The sequence below is a fragment of the Sparus aurata genome, chromosome 7 (assembly GCF_900880675.1).
Source record: "Sparus aurata chromosome 7, fSpaAur1.1, whole genome shotgun sequence".
In the NCBI taxonomy this organism is placed as follows: domain Eukaryota; kingdom Metazoa; phylum Chordata; class Actinopteri; order Spariformes; family Sparidae; genus Sparus; species Sparus aurata.
The window spans coordinates 11,304,742-11,332,439 of record NC_044193.1 but is presented as its reverse complement, the minus strand read 5'-3'; the positions used below and the strand labels follow the sequence as shown (position 1 = coordinate 11,332,439).

The 27,698-nt window shown below is 44.7% G+C and overlaps 1 protein-coding gene across 2 annotated transcripts; it reads left to right on the top strand.

The window, feature by feature from the left end:
- The first annotated feature begins 67 nt into the window (after positions 1–67).
- LOC115585490 (fibulin-2-like) lies at positions 68–26,766 on the top strand. Of its 2 annotated transcripts, XM_030423891.1 has the most exons (17): positions 68–197; positions 2,432–3,873; positions 11,353–11,467; positions 11,884–12,013; positions 14,021–14,222; positions 16,206–16,424; positions 17,184–17,294; positions 17,835–17,936; positions 18,767–18,898; positions 21,672–21,809; positions 22,554–22,694; positions 22,876–23,004; positions 23,529–23,654; positions 24,050–24,166; positions 24,289–24,417; positions 24,854–24,977; positions 25,206–26,766. In XM_030423891.1, exons 2-17 carry the CDS (start codon positions 2,529–2,531, stop codon positions 25,561–25,563), a joined length of 3,618 nt encoding a protein of 1,205 aa, XP_030279751.1. In that variant the 5' UTR covers positions 68–197; positions 2,432–2,528; the 3' UTR covers positions 25,564–26,766. The 2 variants fall into 2 exon arrangements, with proteins under 2 accessions (XP_030279751.1, XP_030279753.1); XM_030423893.1 differs by lacking the exon at positions 18,767–18,898.
- The last annotated feature ends 932 nt before the right edge of the window (positions 26,767–27,698 follow it).

The following is a 27,698-nucleotide window of genomic DNA, read 5'->3' as shown; positions in this document are numbered from 1 at the left end:
GCAGAAGAAAGGGGAACAGAACCCGTTTAGAAGGAATTGATGTGATTCTATGGAAGTTTTGTCCCGCCCTCCCCCCATAAAAAGAGGGAACGGAGGGCGCTCCCAGCCTCCCAAGTCGGAGTCAGGAGGACATAAACTTTACGCGCACAAGTTTCCTTTTTGGAGCACGAGCTGCGCCGCAAGGTCAGAGACGCAAGGTAGGTAACATGATTTTTTATTATTTTTTTTTTAGGGATGAAAACGCTTTCTCAGTTGTGATGCGACACACTGAGCGGTTTAAACTCAACTTGACGGGCACCTTTGGATATGTCATGTGCGCATACGGACAACATGTTTAGATTTAGATCAGTAATGTTACATTTTGAGCCTCTTTTCACTTGAGAGGCAAATTATCGTAGCCTAAATCTACTATCCCGGGTTATATAATGCGGGTGCTGGTGAGGTTGTATTCACTGCGTGCCTGTACGACTTCACTTGAAGCCCTGAAAAAAAAAAAAAAAGAAGTATGGGTTGATCACCAAAAGTGTAGACAAAGTCCTCATTCTGACAGCGAAAAGTGCGTCCACTTTTCGAAGAATCTTCCATATATAAGCGAGTCGTTCCTTTATCCATTACCTGTCATGGAGATGTCAATCAGTAGATGCTGGAGCACACAGTGTTTGCACGTGCGTACGTGTGTGTGTGTGTGTGTGTGTGAGACAGAAAGAGAGAGAGAGAGAGAGAGAGAGAGAGAGAGAGAGAGAGAGAGAGCGAGCTGAAGGATAAAGGTCAGTTTTTGGCTACTGGAGTGGCAAAAGCACACAATGACCGTGTTTGTAAAGTTTTCCTGGAACTGATAGCTGTACAAACAAGCCAACAGACTATTTTTCATTCACAGAAAACAGCCCCATCAAAATCTTCATAAAGGAACAACCAGATTGAGTCTCATGTTCGGTGAATCAGATTTCCTCATCACCAAGTGGACTCTTTCTCCTGTTTAAATGTCCCTCACTCTCTATGAATGTCTTGTAGGCAAACACACACAGAGTCCGGGCGCTCTTTGGGCTGGGTCCGACACACCATAGCAGTGGGCAACACGCCTGTTAAAAGCCTCCCAAGATCTGGTAAAATGATTCAGAACTCGCAGCGCACAAAGGCATCATTGATTCTCTGAATGCAGCTGCAGTGCACTTTGTTTTGGGCTTCTGCCTGTTGTATGAAGACTGACCGAGCTGCAGATGTTGTGTTTATTTTGGTGGGATTATTTTGAAGGGCCTCTAGGCTTTATTTTTATTCATCCTAAATAGATGCACTGCATGCTTTGCCCGGTGCACAGGCTGGAATTAGATCTCCCAATACCAGTGCACAGGCAGCCAGGCAGATGCACTTGAAATAACCAGGTTTCCACGTCTTATTATTTTTGCAACAGATCAAGAGTATAAGCACTTATCGATACTGTATGTTGCACTTCTCTGTCTTCTACTTTGGCTTCCTGTAGCTGCTCCTCTTGCGGTGGGAATCCGTCCCAAGGACAGGCAGTTTGGGGAAGAATGTGATAACAAAACAGTTTTGTGAAAGAGCACCACTGTAATTGGTTAGGAGAATTTGTTGCATGAAACGCTGAAGGAGAAGTTCATCATGCAGAACGATTCTGAGTTAATCTCTCATTTTGAACTTTTCCAGCGTGAAGTGTCACACAAGCCTCTCGCGGATTTGGCACGAATGCGAGCAGCGGGGCAAAAACAGGAAAAGTGAAATAGAAAACACCTGGTTTGGAATCTGCTCTCCGCGATCTGAAGTCACATCACTTACTCACAGGATCAAGCCTGTCATATTCCCACTTGCGGTCACTCTGTCTCTATGAAGAAAAGCCCCAGAAATCTCATGTGATCCATTCATTTTTCAACTTTATATTACTTTAATCATCACAATATGTCATATTTCAAACAGCACTACTTCTGCTAGTTACACTGTAAGTTGTGTGTTATTCCTGCAGGTTTGCTGAAACGGTTCATCCTTCATCAGCCGTTAAAGGCAGAAATTAATAGTGGACTCAAATGCCGTATTTGCACAACATCCCACCGTGTTCTGGGGAAGTGTGGCAAACAATAACATTGTCGTAGAAGGCAGGTCTTGTTATTTCAGCATTGTGTTTTCAGCAACTCACAATTTTCCCCTCAGACAACCTTTGGCCATATTTTCACATGCCATCAAATATAAACCGCAGCTTTCATCCCCCGTGGTGTCAGAAATGTGGGCATGAAAAAAATATGTAATCTTGGCAGGTGGTCAAATTAAAGCAGACAGGTTATTAAGTCAAAACATGTGTTTCTGATAATAACTGCGAAAACTGTACCAAAAATAACAGGGCACTGATTGTTATCAAGCTGAGTACCAGACAACCTTTGCACCGTAAATATGTTGTGTCACTAACCACTGTTTACTTTCACAGGCTAAAAGACACGAGAGTAATTCTCATCTGGGTTTAGAATCGAGCCTGAAGAGACGCTTACATTAAAGAAAACAGATTTTCATTCTCTTACTCCAAAATGAACATCCCGAGTACTGCATTGTTTTTCTGTTGGACGGTTCTGTGCCTGGACACCGGTCTGAGCCAGAAAGACTGCACAGGTGTGGACTGTCCTGACATGCAGGACTGCATCGATACGGTTTTACCGAAGGGAGCCTGCTGTCCCACCTGCACGCAACGGGGCTGCACCTGCGAGGGCTACCAGTACTACGACTGCATCCAAGCGGGCTTCCAGGAAGGGAAAGTCCAAGCGGGGGAATCTTACTTCGTGGATTTCGGAAGCACCGAATGCTCCTGTCCCCAGGGAGGGGGGAAGATAAGCTGTCGTTTTATTCCGTGCCCTGAAATTCCCCCCAACTGCATCGATATTGTACAACCTGCGGATGGATGTGCTCAGTGCGGGCGAATTGGCTGTACCCATGGCAACAAGAAATATGACGCGGGGCACTCCTTTCAAATGGACCAATGCCAGGTTTGCCACTGTCCGAATGAAGGTGGAAGGTTAATGTGTTCACCGATCCCCGATTGTGACATCCGTGACTCTAACAAGCCCATGTGGGTAACGACCACTGAAAACAATAACCCTTTGAGAGACATTAGCGGTCGCCATAGAGGCCAACAAACGAGCCCCGTTGAGCCATTTTCCAAGCTGGCACTGGGAAACACTCTCCCGCTGTATAAGCCGGACCCACCCAGTTTTGGCACAGAGGAATATGACTATACCCTGGCGGGGCCAACGTCTTCCACTATCCAAGATCTGGCCCAACCACTGGAATCTACTACAGCACCACCAGCTTACCCAGAGTCAAGCTCCACTTCCCTCAGCTCCCGTGATGACAGGAGACATGAGCTGAGGGAGACACAAAAAAAGCCAGATTCAGAGAGGAGCAGAGAGGCTGAGGTCGCACATAACACGGATCCAGAAACCACTGAGACTCGTGAAAGTGAAACATCAACATCGCTAACAACCACACCGAGAGTGGCCACAGAGAACCACAGGCCACAACAGGAAAACGCTGAGAGGACCATTAGACATAACAGTGAGAGAGGCAGGGTGGTAGATGGCACCGAACAAGACACAACAATCACAGTCCAGGCAAACAAGGGGTCCAGGCACCATCATAAACACAGTCAGGGCAGCCGCGCGAGAGGTCAGGGCCACTCCCATTCTGCTGGCCATAAGGAAGACGGCATAGTGTCGACGGAGCGCAGGCAGCCGCTCGGTAAAGAGGAGCAGCGGGGCACACATCCCACAATTCAGTTCAGTCCCACCAGCAGAGCTCCAGTCAGGATGAGAGAGGATGGAGAGCAGCCTCGAAGACAGTCCCAGACCCTCCACAACTACCAGAGGGGAGACACAGAAGGTAAGTCTGCATATTTTAAAGAGTTTGAACCGATACTGACCCGTGTCCCAACTCGCTGCTGAGTCCTTTGATCCATTCAAGGGCCTCGTCCCGATAAATCACAGTCTGATGATTTATGGCCTAGTGATGGAAATGTTTGTTGTTACTTTTTTCAGGAGACATTTTCCTCTTCCTCCTCTCACATCCTGTATTTATAGGAAGAATTCATAATCACTCTACTCAAGCTGGAAGCCGTCCAGGAAAAACAATTGTCCATGGCAGGGCTGTTCTCCCTAGATAGCATTTATCTACCTTACTCAGAAGACAAAAGAACCGTTCTTAGCATGAAGTCATTTTCATGCACTCAAGTTGAGAGAACGCTGTTGTTCGTTCTCTAGAGGTTTGTAAATAGCGAGTAATACTGAACCTGGCGCTGTATTTATATCGTTGTGCTTTCTAACATATCTGATAAATCCTGTCAGAGCAGCTGAAATTGCAATTTCTTCCCCCTGCTTCTCACCATAGAGAGTTTTGCCTCCTGCCTGGATCTTTTTATGTGATCAGCAGGTTCTCAAACAGATCTGTCCCCTTCAGGGCATATAGGCCAATTTACTGCAGGCACTGGCAGGGAGAGCAGATGAAGAAGTGATTACAAGGACATCTAGAGGATCGGTAACACTGTAAAATGTACATTTCTTATTCCGAGATATGATGTTAGGTTCTATAAAGATATTTGATAATGCCGTGTAATGATCCAAATGCTTCAACTTTGATGAACAATGTGACTTTATGCAGTTCCATAAGAGTAAAGGATTCATAAACTTCCTGCCAAGTGAAACCTAATTAGATCATAACTCCCCCTGTACATTATGGCTTTATGGCACAAGGTACTTTCACTATATTGTCAGACTTCGATATGAAGTGAGTGGACTTAATTATACATACGTGAAATGTCCTAGCCTTGTCATTTCATTCGTATTACCCTTTCAGTGACCGAGTTACTTAAAAAGTTGGTTCAGGATTTTGAGAGCCGTCTTATCGGTGGCGTTCTGTCCGGCAAACCGCAATCTGGAGGTGCGTAGTTAACCTACTTTACAGCACGATGTGTGTTGAGACCTGTCAGGGCTTTTCTTTCCTTTCAGCACCTGGCCTCCATAGGTATGTGTAGAATATAATGAATGTATCTGTGAGGGGTCTCAGGGAGTGAACTCCAGAGGTACCTCTACCAGCGTTGAGCTGGAGAGAATAGGTTGGAAGTGGACTGTTTGTTGCCGTTTGCCTCGACACATTTTATGTGAAACTGAACGCCTGCGAGCCAATACAGAACCTCCTTTCTCGGGGGAAATAAAACAGATATTTGCTTTGACACACGTCCTCAAAAGTTTTCCACACCGTCCAAACGCGCATTAGGATAAGATCCAGCTATTCAAATCTGAATGATGGTTTCATGGAAGACAGCTCGAGTTGAAGGTTAAAGTAGGAATGGTTTTTCTCCCGGGATAAGGAGCCAACTGGCTGCTCGGAAGACTCTGTGGGATGGAGGTTTCACTGGTGAAGGTCATTGGACTAAAGGAGGATTTCCAGAGCGGTGACATGTTAGAGCACAAGTAAAACCCAGCTGATAAGGGTCTGGACTGGTGTCTGTTGTCAGTGCTATTAGTAGACTATGCCTTAGTTATTTGGAGGGGAAAAGAGAAAGCATGAATATCAACGGCCTCAACTACTTTTTTTTTTACTGAACATAAATGGTCTGCCTTTGCAGTGGAACACGGCCCAAGATAAATGTTGTTGTTTTTTTTTTTTCTTTCTTTCACTCAATAATTCCTGCTCATTTGCCCTCTCTCTTTCCAGCCAGACACAGTGTGTGCTCAGAAGGGGGATGGGATTGTTTAGGCTGTCTGATGCTGGGCTGGACCTGGTATAGGATTTCTTGGGGGCTGTACCTGTGAGCGGCATAATACCCATGTGATGAATGAGACCACTGTTGTGGCGTGATTGCCAGACGGTACTCACTACTCCCTCATGAGCCGGTGTGATTACCCGTCTCCCGTGAGGTCGCTGGTTTCCCAATCTTCCCAGTAATCATCTCATCTGAAGCACACCTCCGCACGTTTTGCTCTCAGTTATTTCCCCCCTTCCTATTTTACCAAGCCCCAAAACCACTGAGGTGGAAGAAGTACTCAGATCTTGTAAAGTAGCAGTAACACGTTGTCGAAGTACTCTGTTACAAGCACGTTCCATGACTTTAGAGTGAAAGCACAAAAAGGAAAAACATCACTCATTCTGCAGATTGGTCCATTTGAGAAAAATGTACATGATTGGATTCTGTTCATTTATATATTAAGGTGTTCATCGCTTTAATGTTTAAGCTTGTAAAGGTGGGGCTAATTACTTTACACACTGATCGGTAGACTGTGCTTAAAATACTTGATAGATGTGCTCGCAGCAGTTATTTTCCACCACTGCCAAACCAAACTGACCCCGGAGGAATGCTAGACGCGGATGATATGAACGAACCGAGGCGCAGAAATCGTCTGAGGTAAGGTGGGATAACTGAAGACGTGCTTGTTTTCATCAGCAGCACTGTCACAACATGCTGCCTATGGGGAGCGGGCTGAGCGGATGTATAATTTTCCTTAGGATGAAACGCAGGGTGGATTCCAGAGATTGGTCGTGTGAGAGTTCCTTTCCAGCCGCACCGCTACTGTGAAGATAAGTCTGAAGAAGATAGCTCTCTGTCTGGTCAATCCAAGGGCGCCTTCCGAGTATTCTTTAGGAATTTTGGCGAGCGTCCCGTCCACAACGTGTCCTTACTGAGAAACCGCCTCGTCCACATGTCAACCATGCTTATAAATAAAAAAAATAAAGTAAAAAAAAAAAACCCATCTGCTCCAGATCCAGGAAACCGCTCATAAAAAGACAACCACTGTGTAAGTAGAGAGAGGTTGATGATATATTGTAACACAATAACAGATTTGCCTCGAGCAACTCGTGTGAATTTCTGTCATTAACACACAGGCAAAGTGCAGCTGTATACAGATGTTTTCCAACTTAGAGTACAAGCAACTGTGAAATACAGTAAATCTCTCCTATGAAATCTTGCACTTGTGTTTATGCTTCATTGATATAATGATTTCTGAAGCAGAAAATAGTTAGTTTTAATGGCACTTGTATAGCAGCCAGTTAGGTAATGTCATTCCTCTGTGTTTTTTTTTTTCGTACGCCAGGTCCAAAATCGGGATTTGGATAGATTTCCTCTGGCATGAAATCAGCAGATTTCCTGTGTTCTGGTCTGTGAGTACACCTCGGAATATATAAGGCATAATAAGGCAACGGGAAGCAGGTTTAGATTATGAGACTCTGGAGAATGTTCAGTCAGACGCGTGCAGTGGAATACACTTAACCAATTTAATATGCAAAATCATTTGCTAAAGCTGATGTTGCGTAATGCCACGCATGTGTGTGTGTGCTTGGGCATGTCAAGGACATGTGTAGCATCTTCAGGAGACAAAAAAATTAGTGCTCCATTGGTGACAAGTTCTGGCATCATACAGTTTTCTTTTCTAATTAATTTAAATATACCCCTTTTATTTACTTCAAGCTGATTAAACTTACTTTTTTTTATTTCAGAATACTTCATTACCTCTTCATAAACATGATTCCTTTTGACTTGAGATGATGAATCGCATGAATATACAGTAAAGAGTTCTAGTTTCTAAAGAAACATATTGGCCTACGAAATGAAGAACTGATTCTTCAAACTGAGAAAATTCTCAGAAATGTATATTTTTTTGTGATACTTGTCAGTGTGACTGAACAACGTAGGGGGGATACAGACAGATTTACCAACATGGCTAAAGCTAAACACCAGGCTACTGTCCAAAGCAAAAAATCAACCCTGTGAATCAAATCAAATCCAATCCGATTCGGCCTAGAAATCCCAGTCTCAATGATACTAAAAGGCACATTAAAAGTTTGTAACTCACTGATAGGTAAGTCTGAACCATCTCAAGTCCCGCTGGTAAGAGAAAACACACGTCAGTCAGAAACCAGATTTCGACACAACACCGGCACTCTCCATCGAGTGGTCGTCCGTCTCCGCTCTTGTTTCATCTTGAATTTGATCACTTTCCTCCCTAGCCTTCTTCGTTTTTTTTGTCTTTTGCAGTGTAGAATTTCCAAAGTTATTTCCATTTTTCCACCTCGGGATAGTGACCAGGGAAAACGATGCACCTTCCTGTTTTGGTTACTCATTGGGGGACGCGCTGTCATTGTGCCGTAATTCGTCCTTTGTTTTTTGCAAGATAAATTGAGCCCAATGTCAGGCATAATATCATAGTGAAAGTGAGCTTTTATGGGGAACCAATCTGTATGCAGATGTTGTAAATCAGCCACTACACCATGCGATCATCATTTACTTCAGAATGTTAGGTTAAAGCAAAGAAGCTTTCTATTACCAATTAAATTTGTTTTCTCAAGTTCAATCAACCTAAAATTGTTTCACAAAAGCGAAAACTTAAAAGACTTTAAACTCATCATTCCAGGTAATTCAAATATTTAAAGCAGCAGCTGAACTCACATTCTTTAGTATAAACAGCCCCAAATTGTTTAGAGTTAATCAGAGACTGAAGCCTCGCATCCTCTTTGATCCCCACCACAGAGAGGATGGATACGTGACGGCTGGCTCGCAATCTCAGGGAGATTAAGGCAGAACTTGTCAATAATCGAAACCTGAAATTTTGTTGTTTTGGGAAATGAAGTCATGGTGACAGCAGTCCTCCCTGTTATGTCACAGCCAGCTGTTCTTGGACAGTGATTATGTGTTTCAAAAGACACTGTATCTCTGCGAGCGCTCGTGTTGAAGGTGAAAGGAACACTGTGTCACTCCCTCCAGAGCCTCACGCAGGCCTGCAAACAGGGAACGCGTGCTTTTAAGTTTCCAGCATCAATCATCTGACACGTTCGACCGCATCAGTTTGTATGCCATGGACACAGTGTTGGTCCTGTTCCCCTTCGGGCCCACCTGTATTGTAAATCACTGCCAAGTCCACAAAAAAGCAAAGACACATGAGCCCTGATTAGTGGCGGCACACTGCTTTATGACATTTCCAGGCGTGTTGAGAGTTGCCCCCTTTTCTGGTTGTTGTTCTAGCTCCATATTTTCGGAGGGTGTGATGTCACCAGTTCTGTGCCTGGTGTTGATGCTGTATAGGCTAATGGTAAGATATAATGACAGGCCTTGGAACAGAGAGACGCTCCTTAGCCACCTTTTGAAGTGTGTATGTTAGATCTCCATTGTGCGAGTACAATAAATCAGCTAATTGTTGCACAGCTGAATGGAGCGACTCGCGATACAGCCTTAATTAGAAGGTCCGTCAAAGAGACAGGAAGAGACTCAAGATGTAGCTCGGCTAAAATTGTTTATCACTGTTTTCATTCCCAGTCGCCATTTTCCTGTGTAAACACGGTCATGAGCTGTATGCATTTTGCCTCTGTATACATCCCTCATTTTGTATGGACACATGGAGCAAGCTTGTATAATGTTCATGGCGGGTGAACTGATTCCACCTGGAGAAAATGAAAAGGGGGCAAAAGAAGGAGGACGAATAATTGCGTCGTCTGTCTTTTTAATATACATTCACTCGGGTTCAAAGGGACTTTGTTTGACGTGCACGGTCGGCACAGATACTGTAGTTAGGTATCAAAGAGTCGTTGTGCCTTTCAAGGTTTAGATTTTCTCATTTGTGAACCTTTAAATTATGCACGCTGCAGCAAGTCGCTCGGTCCGTTCTGAGCGATCGCCTCGGCCTTTATTGCATGGCCCATAGGTGAGCCGCGGAGAGTCGTTTCAGCAAAACTGAAGCGGATGGTAGAAGTGAAAATACAACACTAACCTGGGGCGCTCATCTATTTTAAATTGCAGTAAGATTATTTCTTGATTTCTTTCCGCTGCGTGACTTCTGCTCTCACTTAGCGGAACATGCCTTGAGTGAGTGATTAAAGGCGCAATACAGTAGCTAACATTTCTGCATTGAAATGTTTAAAAAAACAACCAGAACTTGTGTTAAGTATTTTGTGGTGTTGTGTACTTTTACATTTTATCCAAGGTAAAGGTGCATTTGGTCACCTGTCAAAGGCGTTGTATCCACTTTAACCACTCTAGTTACCAGAACAAAACACGGGAAACACTACATAAAACATTAGAAAGTGAGGAAGGAAGTTGGCGAACTAGTGAGCTAGACCATCAATCGTTTTCATACGCTATGGTGGTTGTTTAAAGACCGTAAGAATCCCAGTTTGAACGAGAAATCCCGATCTCAGTGCTACGAAAAGACTGAGTGAAACATCCAGTTGTACTAATAAGTAGCCAGGTTTTGTTATTTAACTGGATTCGTAGAAAGAAACCACCACCGTCATGTCTCATGTGCTGGTTCAGGGGAAACACATGCGTATGTATGTGTGACACCTCACTGGTGAGTGAACGCCCGTCCTTGGTCTCTGTCTCCCTTTTCACCTTTTTTCACCTTTTTTGCAAAGTTTCCACAGTTATCCCTGTTGCTCCACTCCACACCTTGGGGGAGAGCAGCCGGGGAGAAACAATGTCTCTTCCTGTTTTAGTCACTGCGGTGGCACACTCGCTTCCTCTTTTGCCAAAATTCGACCTTCACGTTTTCCGGTACAGACCCAGCCCTGTGGCAGACTGAACAGCAGAGTGCAAGCAGGGTTGATAGGGAACCAATCTAAATGCTGATGGTGTCATTTTTACACGGATATTACACTGCGCAATCCGTCTTTGGCGTCAGATTGATACATTAAAGCCAAAAAGTGATCTATTGCATAGCATTTACGTATTTCATTTAGTAATCATAATATATGTAGAACACGTGTTAAAAAAACAAAGTTAAAACACTCAGTGCAACACAAATATGTCATGTATCGTGCGCATCCAAATACGGTGTGACTGAGTGTCATGAGTTGTCTCCTACAGTAGCCACAAATCAAAGCTGGAATGCACTGCCCTGTTATTGAAGGAACACGTATACATTTTCCCCGTCTGTTCCCTGACCCAGTTTGAAAATGAAGTGCTAATGTGTTACTCTGTCTCTCTGCCCCAGTTCTGATTAGCCAGGATTTAACACAAAAAAAGAAAGAAAGAAAGAAAGAAAGAAAGAAAGAAAATTTTTTCTCTCAATGTAATTACAAGAGTCTTTGGTTTCATACTACTGTCTGCCAATGGAAGTGAGAGTGAAGTCAGGAAGTCTGAAAAAGAGAAACACAGATTGTTGTGCTCGCTACAGTCACCAAAACTTGCAGCTTCCAGGACAAGTGTTCCTCAAAGAAAATCCAGCTCCACCACAAAATATCCTGTAACTAGACGATGGGAAATGCTAACCGCCCTCCTCCGGCTGAATTCTAACCATCATTTGATGTGATTCCCCTCAAACACTGGCTGCGTCGAGTGGGATAAAACTGGAACTGGGTGTTTGTGTTTCATTACAGTGTCTGCCAAGGAGCTGGTGGAGACCTGCTGTGAGACAGGGGAGAAATGGGCTTCAGCTAATGGCCACTGCAACAACATGGAGCCACCCACAAGAGATAGGCACTCCATCTGCTGGTAAGGCCATTATTAAACGCCCATTCGTGTCATTTAGCTCTGCACACTGTAAATCATCTTAAATAGTCTTGTGTGCGAGGCCATTTATCTGCTTCATTTGACTTCTCGGCAAGCTGAATTTGAAGATGGATTTGTTAAATGACATAATGACAAAGAAATGTTCTTTTTTTTTTTTTTTAATGTATTTAAGCTCATATTCCTTTGGAAACACTTAAAGGTCCTCAGAGTTCTAAGATTTCGATTTTTTTATTTCTCCTTCTAATTAAATTTAAGAAAACTTCAAAACACATTTCAGTCAGCTGTGCAGCAGCACCCGTGGGATGAATAGCCGGCCCACCTCGTCGTTGCCTGAGGGCCACAGTTGCCGTCCAAACTCACCCCTCACTTTAGTTCTCTTTTCTCTTTTTCTCTGCCAGGACTGCCCAACAACAGTGCTGCCTGGGCTCCCTCGGACAAAGTCGATGTCTGGCCGGAATAAACGCAGCCAAAGCAGGAGATGCGTGTCAACAGGACGGCGGCGATAAATGTGGCGAGGACTCCTACAAGGCAAGTATTTGTGAGGGGTTACCACGGCAAAGGGGCGAAGACGGTTCACCGGGTTCACAGACTGGGCTGAATCACGTCGTAAATTTCAAATTAAGAGCAATTAAGAGAACAGAGTCTGAATTAGCAGATGATGAATGCATTATTATACGGCCCAACTGAAAACACGTGTAGATGGTACGAGTCTGTCTAGAAGGTAAGAGTCTCCTGCAGCAACTTTTATTTCTAAAATCTCCTCTGAGCATTACTGCTGTGGTGCCAATTCCCTGTTATTAAATTACCTTATTGAATTCAGACAAAATGATTTAGGGCCAATTACAGCTGAGGATTCTTGCAGCCTTAAAGCTTTACGATCTTCAAAGCAGCCCTCAGCTATTGGAAATGTCAGAAGTCAATTGTTTGGCCTCTCCGAATTGCCGAGACGGGGAGTAATAATTGATGCGGTAAAACAGTAGCACCGGTAGACACAACGCTATTATGGCTGTTAATAGGGGGGATCAAGTCGTGGTGACTTTGCAACTGTATCGCGTTCCCCCGGATTCCCAAAAGCACCAATTTGACATCTGACCTTTGTGTTGAAGGGTACTTACTCAGCAGGCCCAGAGGCCCTCGAGCAGCACGGGGTCAATGCCGACTCTGTCCTGCAGTACAGCTGTTAAATATTGACTTTCACCACCTCACTATTGGACCCCTGTAGATTTAGTAGTGTTATGCCATCTTCAGCCACGGTGCATTACAGTGGACATTACTTCAGTTTTATGTTTCGCTACGCCCCCTGGACCCTAAGCGGTGATCTTGCCGAGAACTGCAGCATAACAGTGAAAGGCTGAGAGCAAGAGGAGAAGCGGTAAACATTCATGCCCGAAACAAGCAAAGTTCAGTTCATCAGGGGAAACTCCAGAGCCGTGCTGGTGGCTTTTTTTAAAATATCAGACTTGTAAAAAAAAACAAAAAAAACCTTAAGGCATTCCTTTTTAAAAGTTCAAATATTGTGTTAAAATATTACTTTGGTAAAATATGCAAGTCACCCATGTGAATATCAAAGTCAAAGTCTTAAAGTATCTGATAATAAATGTACTTACCTATCAAAAGTACAAGAACAAGTTAATTCATGCTAATATTTACACTGATGTTAATACTGTATGAATCGAATGTTTATCAGCCTGTTTGATTATCTGATCCAATATTCAGTTTTTTTCTGCTGATCAGAATCCCAGTTTCTTGATCGGTTTTGATCATTAAATAAATTCATAAAAAAATGTTTTACTTTGGCTGTAATGCAGCATGTAACTAGTAACTAGAGTTATCAAATCAATAAAGTGGAGTAAAAGTACAATATTTGAAAAATGATTAGATGTACCAAGTTACATTCCAGAACTGATAAATTCAGTGGTGCTTTGAGCTAAATGCTAATGTTAGCATGCTAACATGCTTACAGTTCTTATATTTTGTGATGTTCAGCATGTAATGTTTGTCATCTTCACTGCCTTAGTTTTGCACGTTAGCATGCTAATGTCTGTTAATAAGTAGGCTACATGCAATACAATACAAAGTGACCAATTATCAGGTGAAATACAAAGTGACCAGTTATCAGGTGAAATACAAAGTGACCAGTTATCAGGTGAAATCTTGAGAGTTCACCTGATGTCGGCATCAGACATAAACTCAGAGGATCACCATTAGCATTTATCTTCGTGGCACCATTAACATTTCATGTCAGCCCATCCCATATTGTGACATTTAACAAAACTAAAACAACCTCATGGTGGCACTCGTTGGAAAGGCAGGGGATCAACAAGGACAGTAACCCTCTTCGGACCATGATGTCAGTACGGTGTGGTAATTTCTGTAAAGAATGAACACAAACCTCACAATTAACATGAACCACTGATTGTTACCATTTTCATTAAAGGGATTTTATAAATGTTTTCCAAGTACAGCAGCTTCTCTTATGAGTCACGTGGCCCGTGACTACTTGTGTAAAGACTGACCGTGTGACATCACCTGCAGGACTGCTGTGACTGCTGCTCTCTGGGGCTGCAGCTCCGCAGCGAGGGGCATCGCTGTGAAGCCCACCAGTACCTGGGCTTCCACTGCAGACGCGTCTTTCTGACCTGCTGCGAGGGGGACGAGAGCAGAGCCGTGGATCACGACGACAGGCACACTGTCAGAGAGAGGCCAGCTCTCGCCCCAACCGCACCGCCTAAAAAAGGTACTGCCAGCAAATATTCGCACATGCAAACGCTCAGACAGAAAAAAAAAAAATGCTAATGCAAGCTTGCTGTCTGCCAAGGGAGGGGACATAGTTGGGTTGGGGCTTGGAGTGAACACTGGTGCACTGCTAACATGGATGATGCAGCAAAGAAAGGGAGAGAACCAGAGAGAGAGAGAGAGAGAGAGAGAGACAGAGAAAGAGAAAGAGTGTGATCATGTGGACCACAGAGAAAGAGGGAGCGTGAGACCAGGAATGTTCACATGATGTATCAGTCAAGTGTAGGAACTTCACAGCAGACTGGAGTCTCTGGTAACAACGACAAACAGGCAGATCCACTCACACCCTCCATGAAACGTCTTCATCCTCAAATTTATTGTCATAACCCAAGAGGCTGTTCACCTCAGTTTACCATACTTCTTTAGGGATCTGAAGTCTGTTAATTCACAACTTGCATCTCATCATTCCAGTCGAAACAAATCTCACATTTGCCCTCTGTGTGCGAATAAACTCAAACTGTACATTGCTGGGGACAAACGGACACAGGAAACAAATACCTTTATATACAACATTTGCCGAATTGACAAGAAGACCCAAATAATTAAGAATCAGTCATAATTTTTTTTTACTAAGTTAATAAAGTTTGTCCTATTTCAGCAATTCACAAAATTGAGCGATGTTATATGGGAGTCTGGTGGATTTCTCTCCCTCTTCATCTCCCTCTTGTTGTTGAATGTGTAGACTAGTTGCTGAGGCTGCTTTGACCTGGAGTATGTTATAACTTACTGTCTTGCAACTTATCCTGGCTTCTCTTGTTACTGTGTTACTGACTACCAGCGTATCTAAATGGATGGAAAAAGCACTGATTTAAACCGAAGACAACCACATTTTTTCCCACAAGCTGTTAAAAGGAAGCATTGCAGTGAGACGCCTCAACCATGTTGAAAAATGATGCACCTCTTTGGCCTCCCAGAACAAAGTATACTGGCTCAGATCACCCCTGTAGTAGATCTAGTGCCTGTCTGCCTACCTGGCATTGCATTAAATCTTTTTTCAATAACCATTATTGAGTGTTCCAGCTCTGGTTTGGTTTGGCTGCTACTTCTATTTATTAAGGTTGTGACTGATTAGGCGCTTTTACATCGGTTGTTTTCTTTTATTTATGATTAGTTAGTTCATTTTTCTTGTCCATCTCATTTGGGAGTAGTCACCGCTTCATAGAAAACAGAGGAAATATAGCGAGACGTCCTCCTGTAACATACATGCAAAGCAAAAAGAACGACGTTAATTATAACAATAACCAGCTTGATCTACTACACACAGTTGTTTAGATTGCAATCTGGGGGGGGTTTGGTGCCAGGTCGCCACATTTTGCACTGTGGATGGGTGATTGATCTGTGTATACGTATATTCAGTAAATATGTATGCATATATATATGTGTGTGTGTGTATGTATGTGTATCTGTGCTTTCTTTTTTTTCGCCTTCTCGTTTTAACTTCTCCTAGTTTGGCTCGGCCGTCGAAGCATTTCTCCTGTTCTATCATCACCCTGAGTGTCCTGCTTTTGCTCTGTCTGTCAAAGCACTTTGTGAATTCTGTTTTCTAAAGGTGCTATATAAAGTTGTGAATATATTATTATTATACTGCAATATATCTGGATGTTTACTTTTGATTGATGGCAGTTTGTGCACGTTGTTGTGCAGCTTGTTTTAAACAGTCCATTTAAAGAAGGGCTCTGCAAGCGGAGTGTAACTAATGTGGCGGTGGTTGATGCTGTGTATTTATCCCTGCAAAAATAACACCACATTAAAAAAGGAACAAGAAAAGAAATCCTCCTTACACTGCGGCCATTTTGTCCTCCCTGTAATTATGACATTCAGCAGGTGTTTTCCTTCTTGCAGTAAGTAATAAAACTATGTTGACTGTTTAATGCACTTTTCATGTTGCCTGTGAGAACACAAACACTTTCTCCTTGTGTCGTAGTATCCGACAGCCCGTACCCTAAAGAGGCCTTCTCCATCGGCGAGGAGCAGGATAGGGAGAACGCGGTGGAGGGTCCCGTCGAGGCGGAGGACGTGGACGAGTGCCTGATGTACGAGGGCAACATCTGCCACCACAGATGTGTCAACACGCCAGGCTCTTTCCGGTGCGAGTGCTTCCCTGGATACGTGCTGCAAGACGACGCTGTGACTTGTGCGCAAGGTAAAAAGTGAAGACCACCAATCTTGTTTTGTCACACACACACACACACACAGACACACACAGGAACAGGAAAGCGACTCTCTGTGCCATTTGCTCTTTGAAATATGCTTTACAGTCTGCATTCCTCTCAGGAAGAGCCCATTTGTTGTAATTTGTCTACACATTCACAGTGTATTATTTTCCTGGTCTCTTTGAGTTCCTTCCTGTCTGCGAGCGCTGATACTGACTAATGATAGTTATTTTAATCGCACACTGACATAGCTTTCCTGGACTGACAGGAAAGCTCAGCTAATCACATCTCCGCCGTTGTCAAAAAAAAGCTTTTCACTACTTGAAACTCATTCTTTGCACAAGCTGGAGGTCTCCTCCGTGTGCACTCCAGTTTAGAAGCGTTTCCAGGTAATGCTATGTGACGTTTCTGCAGCGCACCAGACTTTAATCAACAGCGGCTTTCGCCAACACAAGCCTGTCTCAACAGGATACTAATGCCAGAGCTCTCAGCAAATTACAGTGAGGAATGGGGCTCACTAATAAAACCAAATGTTTGTCTGCAGGCAATGTGTTTTCCTGTCTTACCTTCACTGCTATTACAACTTTCATCTGTAGCTGCCGGCCTCATATCGCTGGATGAAAAACGCAGGATTTGCACGAGGTTTAAGCCTCTAACTAAGACCGCAGTAGATTGAGAGGTGGAAAAAAAAAACCTTGATTACAGTGTAATTCATCGCGCCTGTGATGAGATTATTCATGTTTCTGCAGAGACGCTGGACGAGGAGAACAGACTGAAGGAGGATGACAGAGCGGCGGCGGAGCCCACTTCACCGCTTCCGCCTCCCACCGAGCCCTCAGTCCCACTCGACCCCTGTGAAGGTTAGAAACATGCTGCTTAACGAGGGGATGAGCACTTTCATTCATCCCTACATCTCAGTCAAAGGATAGAATATGCGCCGCACTGTAGTGGCCTGTGTTTGGTGGAGAGGCCGGCGCAGGCTGCTATAGATTGACATGTTGTTATTTCCAGCTCACCCTTTCCATGAAATGTAATTGTGCCGCAAATGTCAAACACAAGCACCCAGATGCTATCAAAGGTTAGTTTGTTTTCAGCCACTCATTCTCACGAGTTCTCCATATTATAATCCGCTCAGGGTCGCATTTTGTTTCTCTTGTTTGGTTGCCATGACACCAGGGGTGGAGGTCTACCACACCGTGAGCCAAAAGTAGGAAATACAATATGAGCAGGTCAGGGATCAACCTGGAACGAGGAAATGAGCGAACAGCAATACTGTAAATAGTGTGCTTGTCTCCCACCCAGAGCCACAGAGCTCTCCTCTATTTCACCCTAAACGCTGTTGTGTGGAGCCGCAGTTCAGGAGACTTCATTTGACCTCACTAATACAGTATTACTTTCAGGCAACGGCCCGTGTGAGCAACACTGCACCTCAGTGGGCGGAAGGCCACAGTGCTCCTGTGTCCCAGGATTCTCCCTTCAGGCCGATGGACGCACCTGTGAGGGTAAGGAACCAAAATGCAGCTATAATGCCGAGTACATTGTGTTATATCACACCCAGACAGCGTGTGGAAACTTTGTGCGGTCACCGAAGTGAAAAATGGCTCGCAATTTAAGCCCTCGACTCGGGTTTCTTTTCTCAGCTAGAGGAGTTCGGTTCCAGCTGACGAGAGTTATTTGGCAAGACTGTCTGCCACTGATTTGTATTTTTCTCTAATCAGAGCGTCAAGATTTGCGGAGGAGATACGGCCCTAATCCCCCGTTCACTCACAGTGATGCGGACAAAAAAAAATACATGAATGCGAGGCTTCTTCTCAGTCTCCCACCCAAGGGATCATCCCATGCATTATCAGGATGTATCTCACCACCTGTGTCCCATATATGTACTTTATTTCCACTCAGAACGGCGGTGGGCCGTGTCTTCTATCATGAGGCCGATCAGCTCTATGTCTAAGCTGTCTCCCCCGGGGATATATCTTTAAGTTAAGCCGTAACCACTGGTCTGTCTCCTGCCTGACAGCAGCAAACTGTGGCAGTGACACAAAGCGGCACTGTATGGTGACACATTTCTCATTGTGTGGACGTTGTACCCGCTGGCCTTGGCCCCAATCTCTCTTCCAGAGGATAGTCCGACCTGTCTCTTTAATCTGCTTCTAACTGCTGACAGTCTCACACAGGCCAGAGTTGGTGGTGGTTTTTTGGGTTTTTTTTTCACACATCTCCCTGCCTTCTCTAAACCCATTCATCCGGAGTCTTCTGCTGTGCACTTTTCCCTATTTATTCTCTCTTCTCCACACTGACACAAGCCTCTTTTGTTCTTTTCTCGAACCTCCAGATATAAACGAGTGTTCCTCGGCGCGTGCCTGCCAGCTGAGCGAGCGCTGCGTGAACACTGTGGGGAGTTTTACCTGTCAGAGGCTGATCACCTGTCCCCCGGGACACCAGATCAACAATGACATTTGCGAAGGTACGCCACCCCTTCTCAGCATCAAAGCACTGTCGTCTTACCCGCAGTGATTACGTTGTGAATACCAGCAGGAGAGCGTTTGTATGCCTGCATGTTCACAGTGTCAGAAAAGCACATTGTTCAGGCACACTACAACTTTTACCACCCTTGAGAGTGAAGTTTTTTTTATTCCTCGTGTCCACTCATTATGTAATGTTTAATGTGAGCACAAGGACGAAAGGGAGTAATAAGAAAACATTACTCCGATGTATTTCCATAGAATTTGCTTGCTGTTAATGCTCAGTATCCAGAGCTGCCTGGCTCGCCTTAGTAGGCGGCGCCCAAGTCTGCGATGCAATGGCGAGCCTCCCAATATGTCTCATTATTTCCATGCTTGGCCTGTGCAGAGGTCTCGCTCATGAGGCAGCAGCAGTGTTCAGCAAGAGAGACCCCTAAGTTGAGTTTTACAAGTAAGAGCTCCGTGCCACTGCAGACGGGCTTCTGTGGGCTCAGAAGAGACTCAGCTAATCTGCAGCTACTTGTGAAGTTTAAGAATGTTCAATCAGGCAAAGTGAGCATTTAACAGGAAAGTGCGTTCGACGGTAAGCCTCCCAACAGCTGCCACTCCAGCCAGCCTGACTGAAAAAAACATCATATCCCCTATTCATGGCTTACTGAGAGAAACGCTCCTTTCGCCTGCTCTTACAAATGAAGCAGAGTCACCTCACAGGCCTAGACTGAATTGTGTCCGTCTCTCTTCTCTTGACAGAATGAATCTGTCTAAACCAAATGAAATTGTGCAGTCTTCTTCATGTATATCAGCTGTCTTTCTAAACCATCGTTACCACCAATCTTTAATACTTTTCCACCAGAACGACACATTTTATGGCCTCACTTTCTCTCGCTCAATCGAACCAAAATGCCCAGATGTCCGACGAATATTTTGCCGAAATCGATGCGACTTACTCTCTCCGGTTATGGCAGTTTCTTATTGAAGAACTTGACCCAAACATCAATACGGATACGAATACGGTTGTTTCAGTCCTGGATCACCAATACTATGCATTCATATTTTATTCATATACAGGTATTAAAAACAAAACTTAGGAAATAGAGGCAAACAAGACTAAAAACCTACAGCCATGCTTTCGGCTAAAAGCTAACGCCAGCCAGATGTTTAGCAGGTAAACCATATCAGCTCAGTTTGTTAGCATGCTAACTTTTGCTGATTAGCAAACGCAATGTAGCCTCCAGCCGAGACCGATGGGAATGTTATCAGGTGTTTGATCATCAGCTGAAGTGTTGAGCGAATGAATCACTCGTTGAGCAGGCAACGTGGGTATCTGTGAATGAAATCTTATGGCAATCCATCCGACCACAAACCTCAACCTCATGGTGGTGCTCAGGAAAAGTCAGGAGAAAGTCACCAAAAGTTATGAGGATTCGTCATCTGCTAATCATATATCCATGACATTTTCAAAGCAATCCATTAAATAGTTTTTGAGACCGTGAATGAACTGAGTGAACGGATCAGTGTTTTCCTGCACTGAGCTGAAAAATTGCTAAAAAAAACAACTAAAGATTTCAAATAGCGTGAAACTTTTCAGTTCATAAAAAGTGTCTTTGCATTTGCACATTATCTATCTTATATGTCTTGCTAACACATGCAGTGAGTGTGCTACAAGGGAGTAAATACAGTAGGGCTGATTATGTGATATAATTAGGAATCAGTGTGGATGATTGTACGAATCAAACATTTTCATAAATCTGGAGAACATAATCCTGTTATATCAAACATTTTACCCATTTGACCTTTTTTATTATATTTTGATTATTGTTGTGCATCCCTGAGAATACAGGCAGTGATAAAAGGGAAATAACCACAAAGAGTTCAAGAGGTTGAATTCTCAGTTGCAGCGCGCGAACTCTTCGATCTTTGCGGGTTCCTGGAGGCTGTTACCTTCACTGGGAGGTCACTGCCAATCGCTCACACATTCATCCCGCTTCCCCGCCTTTTCTCTCTCCGTCTCTGTCGATGTGAGGCTCACTCAGCTCTTACCGTCCCTGCCGGGCTCGTGTCAGGATGCTCAATCACTATCAGCTGTTTGGAGACCAGCGCTGATATCAGCACGGCCGCCTGCCAGAGCTGGTTTAGGCCTCGATACAGCATACAGAGTGGGATGTCGTGCGGGCCTGCCTAAAAAACATGAGACACTCATGCATTATGCAAACACAGACACACACACACACGCATGCACCACATTTTCAGATTGTGATTTCCCTCCAGCTTCGGTTCATACGCTGCAAACAGATGTGGAAGGCTGATTGACAGGAGTGGATCCCTCAGTCGGCAGGTGTTAGACGACTCTGGGGGGGGATAATCTACCGCAAAGTTGATTCACACACTGCTGAATGCGACTCCCTCTGGTTTGACTCATTAGACACGTTCATCCCGTTGAAATAATAAGCTGTCATTCATTCATTCACTCTGCTAGTAATGAGTGATCAGTGCTGATAAGGGCCCTAAGTTGTTGCAAGTCTCTTGTCCTCGCGACTAACCAATGTATCGACAGGGTTGGCTTTATGATGTATGAACTGCAGTAGAAGTGAAAACCAGATGGGGAACATTTAACCACAGTGCCATCCAGTGGTGAAGTTTGGCATTACACGCTTCCTGTGTCCCATCGCATGCCCTGAAGTTAACACATGCAGTGGATTGTTAGACTGAAACTAATAATGTTTGATTTGCTCTCAATCATTTCTTCAGTTCTCATGAAGTGTTTATCTCCTCCAGACATCAATGAGTGTGTGCAGCAGAGCCATAACTGTGGACCCGGCTTTGAGTGCGTGAATACCGAGGGCTCGTTCAGGTGCAACCCTAAACCTCGATGTCCTGTGGGCTTTAGCCAGGATGCACAGGGGAGCTGTACGGGTAAGGAAAATCCCCTTTCTGACTGAGATGATAATATGATTCCATACACGTCTTTTTTTCTTTTCTTTCTGGTTTTGATTCTCTGGCAGGGGAAATAACCCAATAAAGTGATTGTTTAGGGTAAAGGAGATGAATATGTGTCATTGTATGAGGGTTAAACAGAAACTTCAGCCTTGTTTTACCGTGCAGTCAGTGATGCTTTTTGTTTTTGGACATTCCCAATTTTGTTCACACGCAGAAGTACACGAACCAGACCGAGCAGGAAATGTCCCCACTGGTGAATCACAGTCTGTGTACACGCACGCCATGCAGGTGAATCAGCGCGGCTGCAGTGACAGAGGGGTTAAATGCCACACAGACAGGAGATCAGAGAGGTTGCTGTAAGGGGCTGTGGAGGGGTGGATAAAAGCCAATCCTCTGTCCGCCTCCAGTACAAACTGATACTGTGGAATTAGCCCCCAGGGGCAGGAACTGGGGCATGTCGAGGCAGCCGACGCCCCTGTAAAAGATGTGTAAAAAGAAATGCTCTGAGAAATGAGAAAATTGAGAAAATGTCAGAGACGCACACGCACAACAAAGTTATGCGGGGGAATGTGGCCGTGTGATGTGTGCTTTGATTTCACGGCGTTGCTAAAGAGCTGCCCTCTGGTCTCTCTGGGTCTTCCCTCTTCTTCTTCTTCTTCTTCTTCTCCTGTCTTTCTTCATCTTCATCGCTCTCCGTCTTCGTCTCTCTCTCTGTAACAGACATTGATGAGTGTGGCGCTGGGGCCCAGCCCTGCAGCCTCGCATTTAACTGCATCAACACGGTGGGATCCTACATGTGCCAGAGGAAGATAATATGCAGCCGTGGCTATCACGCCAGCCCTGACGGAGCCAGGTGTATCGGTATGGCTTGTAACTGTTACACTAGAAAAATGTCTTATCTTTATTTGAGATACATTAAGGAAGGGAGCAGTTGAGCAAAGGAAAAAAAATCACATTCCCTCATGAATCGGTGGCAGCTGAATGTTATCATTCTCTTTTAATTGGTTCTTCCATCTCTTCGCCATTCATGCTCGTCATGTAGATGTGGACGAGTGTCAAGGCGGTCTGCATCGATGTGGAGAGGGCCAGCTGTGCCACAATCTGCCCGGCTCCTATCGCTGTGAATGCCAAACAGGCTACCAGTATGACTCATTCCGGAGGACGTGTGTAGGTATGTTGGATGTCGCACACGTCATCATGCAGCTGAAGCACACATGCTACACAAGTTTTTGCCCTCTCTTCCCTTTCACCCTCCATTACTTCTTCGCTCTTTCGCACTACTGTACACCCTCTTCTTCGCCTACCTACTCTGCTGCTCCTGATTATTATTCTGCGGCTGCTGTCCCCCCCCCCGCTCCTGCAGTAGCCACTGGGCCGATCACGTCTCCTGCTGCAGAGGACTCTCTTCTCTCCTGCCCCTGCTGCTGCCGCTGCTCCCTCTGTTTGTGATTCACTGTGTTGTGACTCTCATGATAATGGACTCTGCTCAAGTGTTTAGACTATCGGCAGGCAGCTGGTCCCCTCGCATAGCGCTCTCGTTGACATGCACACAAGCACGCTCGGGCATGCACACGTCCGCGGCCCGTGCAGGGCGGCGAACGCGCCCACGCTCAGCTGCACACATGTACTTGCACACATGGGTAAAAATGCAATACACACTCGCAGGGGTTTGATGATACTGCTTCTTCCTCTCAGATGTAAATGAGTGCTGGCGCTACCCGGGACGGCTGTGTGCCCAGACCTGCGAGAACACCCCGGGCTCCTATGAATGCTCGTGCACCTCTGGCTTCCGTTTATCCGGCGATGGCAAGAACTGTGAAGGTGTGTGTTAATGTCTGCCTGCATGGGTGTGGGAGAGTGTGTGCATCCACGTGTACATGTTGGTGCATGCGGTCGTATGTTTTTTGTGAACCTGTGCGTGAAAATATGCCCGTGTGTGTTTGTTGTTGTACCGGGGCTTGTGCGTGTGAACTAGATTTCATGGACTGAGCTGATATTTAAAGGCTGGCCACTGTGCAGCTTATCGCTGAAGAGAGATGACAGTTAGGGGTATTAGTGTATTATACTGTACACCACGCCATGCCTTCAAGCACAAATCAGTAAAAACATAATTGGCTGAATAACAACATCTTGTTTATATGTTGGGAGAAAAAACATTGAAAGTCCTTTGATCAGGTGAATCGTGACAGTAATGAGCTCTAACCACTAATCTCCAGATGTGAACGAGTGTTTGGGCAACCCATGCAGCCAGGAGTGTGCCAACATCTACGGCTCCTACCAGTGCTACTGCAGACAGGGCTACTACCTCAGGGAGGATGGGAACACCTGTGAAGGTGGGGCCCCGCTCCGTTACACATCACAAATACCGAATTGGTACCAAGCGTGTGTTCGAACAAGTCCACGCATCAATCTCACATGATTTGCTTCCTCTTTGTGCCCCCCCCCCCCACCCAAGACATCAACGAGTGTTCTCAAAGCATCGGCCAACTGTGCACCTATAAGTGTGTGAACGTCCCCGGGAGTTACCGGTGCGCATGTCCCGAATATGGATACACCATGTCTCCGAACGGACGCTCCTGCAGAGGTGAACCCAGAACCACCCAAATGCATCCACTCACCGCACTGTGCCTCACTGAGTTCTGCTCTGAAATAGATTTTAATAAAATGTCCCTGCACCCGTTCGCTCTACACAGACTGTATAGTAATGGCTATGCTCAGATAAATATAATTGGTACTTTCACAGTGGCTCTGTAATTACACAGGCTATAAAACTTTATTGGACTAAAAATCTTGTCTCACTAATTTTAATTTTATTTTTCTACTTGAGCAATTCCCCCCCCCCCCCCCCCCCCCCCCCCCCCCCCCACACACACACACACACAAGGACTCATTTTTGTGTAACACGGTTTAAGCGCCAAGGCTTTCCCCTCAAACTTCCTATCGTCCCATGACTAACACATTATTTCCTCAGCTGCAGGCAGTACACCAGCCCTTGTGCATTAACTGTGTGTTTCATGTAGATATTGATGAGTGCACCACGGGGGCCCACAACTGCTCTCTTGCTGAGACCTGCTACAACATCCAAGGAGGGCACCGCTGCCTCTCTCTCAGCTGTCCGCCGAACTACCGCAAAGTGTCCGACACGTGAGTGATGCAGTCAGCTCTGCTCTGTTTTTGTGGTTCATGTGAGGTTAGCTAATTGAAATTGATTGATTTTTTTTTTATTTATTTTTTTTATCCATCTTAAATCACTGTCTCTTAAAAATCTCTCCCTGGAAGACAATTAACGCAATGAACTCTGAATCACCCTGATGTCGAAAAGTGCTGCACAAGTGAAGTAAAGCTGCCTCTCCTTCCCCGTGTCCCTTGTAGTCGCTGTGAGCGGATCAGCTGTCCCAACTACCTGGACTGTCAAAACACTCCTCTGAGAATCACCTACTACTACCTCAGCTTCCAGTCCAACATCGTCATCCCCGCCCAGATCTTCCGCATCGGACCGTCCCCGGCCTACTCGGGGGACAACGTCATCGTCAGCATCACGCAGGGGAACGAGGAGAACTACTTCAGCACCCGGAAGCTGAACGCCTACACGGGCGCCGTGTACTTGCATCGACAGGTTGAAGGTCCGAGGGATTTCTTTATCAATGTGGAGATGAAGCTTTGGAGACAGGGGACGTTCACCACGTTCCAGGCCAGGATCTACGTCTTCATAACCGGCAACCCGCTCTAACTGTTAGAGACGTGCCGTGGCCACTATGGACCTTAATTCAGTTCATTTTTCACATCACTATTTAACAGTGTCAGTGTTGAGTAGTTAATCTCGCTTTTTGTCCAGTTGAAGTTAATATAAAAAAGAAAGATTGCTGTAAGACTTAGTGGAATATTCAGAGAGTTTTTTTTTTCTTCTTCTCATGTCCGTTTCTGTTTTCGCTGCGTTTGCATGAAAAAAAAAACCCTGTAATGTCAAATCATTCTGTTCCTTTTAATTTCTCACTCGATTTGCTAAAATATACAGCACGTCTCGTTCATTTCCATGCCTCAGAAAACCCATGAAAAACACATTCCACATTTTCAAGAAACCCATTAAAAAGACCTGCGTCCAAAAATAATAACTTCAGAGAGGCCGAGATATTTATTATCCCAGCAGAATGAAACAATTTACTTTTGTTTTGATTATCATAACCAGACATGAGTAAAGCATAAGAATGGTAACAGATGGACTCTTACTCCTCCCCATCTCTTTTCCTTACTTTTTTTTTCCAAACTGAGAGACTTGTATCCCAGTTTTTTGTTATCAGATGATGATGATGATGATGATGATGATGATGATGACGACGATGTGTGATTTGATAGCAGAGGAAACTGTTCTGTCTCCCGTCACGGTGCTTCGTCCACTATGTCTGCTGCTGTTTATGTTTTGTCCTTGAAGTATTTTATATTATGTAATTTTATATTACTCTATATGGTATTATTTTTTTTTGTATCAGGCACATTATGGATGGATGTATCATATTTTTTATGCTAGATTCACAAGCAGCAAAGTATTTTAGTAAAATATATGAAAAAAAACAACCAAAAACACTGATGTGGTTTGGTGAGTATCGGCTAACTTTTAGGAGGAATATTAACTGTGGTTTTGTTTCCTCATCGTCTCTCAGTAGCTCTCACTTTATATACAACTAATTCCTGCCTGTCTATAGAGAACATTACTTCTCGGTGAAGTTGTCAAAGAATATAATCCATTCTTGTCAGGGCATGTCACACAGTAAGTGTCCGTGCCTATTTACATACCTGGTCACACCTCGCCAGTGAGCTCAACGCGAGCGTCACCCGCCGACTCACGGCTGTTTGACGCACGAACACCTTTAATGGTGGCTGATAAAAGCATGTAGCGTTTGACTTCTGAAATAAAAATGACTACAGTCTCCTCATATTTATGTGTTAGGTCTCACAAAACTCGGTTCATCTCCAACTGCTGTAGGTTGCAACATAGAAAGAGTTGCACTCCCACCTACAGGATGAAGGCAGTACTACACCATGAGAGTTCTGGCTTCCTTCCAAGGCAGCACTGGTGTCTTACACAACTGAACAGTCTCAAACAACACATTGGAAGGTGCACCGAATTTTCATTAACATGAGCCCACCAAGTTTTAAAAGAGTCTTAAGATCATTTTTAGTTTCAATAAGCTCTAATTTGAGTGATAAGCTGACCTTCTGCCCCTGCTCAGAGTTCAGTGAACCTCCTGGACCTGCTGTAATCATCGGAAAGGGTGTGTGTGTCTCTGTGACAGCCGTATTAATGCATGTCGCGCATCCAAAACAGAGCTGCTCGCCAGCTTTCTGGTCTCTGGGATGAGTTATAATCGAAGCCGAAGGTCATTTCAACAAAAGAGACTGATTTCCAAGTCTAAATTTAGCCCCTCGCTCCCTGTTTGTCAAAAGTAATAATGATAGCTGGTTGGTTAGGAAACATTTAATACAGCTCCTTCTCATTCTTCAGGTCAAAGACGATCCTCCTGACATAACTCATGATAATAGCTGTGTGTGTGTGTCGACTGACTCAGGGTTTCAAACACACCCAGCAACTGCGATGCCACTATTGGTATGTAGAAGGCATAACGAGCCCTCGAGCTGTGATTGATGTCTCTTTCCCCTAATTAGCTTTATCTGCTCTTGGAGATTAGGTGGTGCTGTGTTTCAGGGACAGTGAATCACGCATCCCAGACAGGGGAAGATACGCACAGGGACACTGACAGGAAGTCTTGAAATCTCCAGGACAAAGGAAGAGGGACTGTAAGAGGGTTATAGGACTGCAGAGTTACAGCGGAGACGGATATAGTGCCACAGTCCCTGTACTTAAGATGA

What these genes read in the sequence shown, in the direction of transcription:
- LOC115585490 (XM_030423891.1), top strand. Translation starts at nt 2,529, where the DNA reads ATGAACATCCCGAGTACTGCATTGTTTTTCTGTTGGACGGTTCTGTGC. An exon ending in CCCACTCGACCCCTGTGAAG is followed by an intron (nt 17,295 to 17,834) that starts GTTAGAAACATG and finishes TATTACTTTCAG; the next exon opens with GCAACGGCCCGTGTGAGCAA. An exon ending in TACCGCAAAGTGTCCGACAC is followed by an intron (nt 24,978 to 25,205) that starts GTGAGTGATGCA and finishes TGTCCCTTGTAG; the next exon opens with TCGCTGTGAGCGGATCAGCT.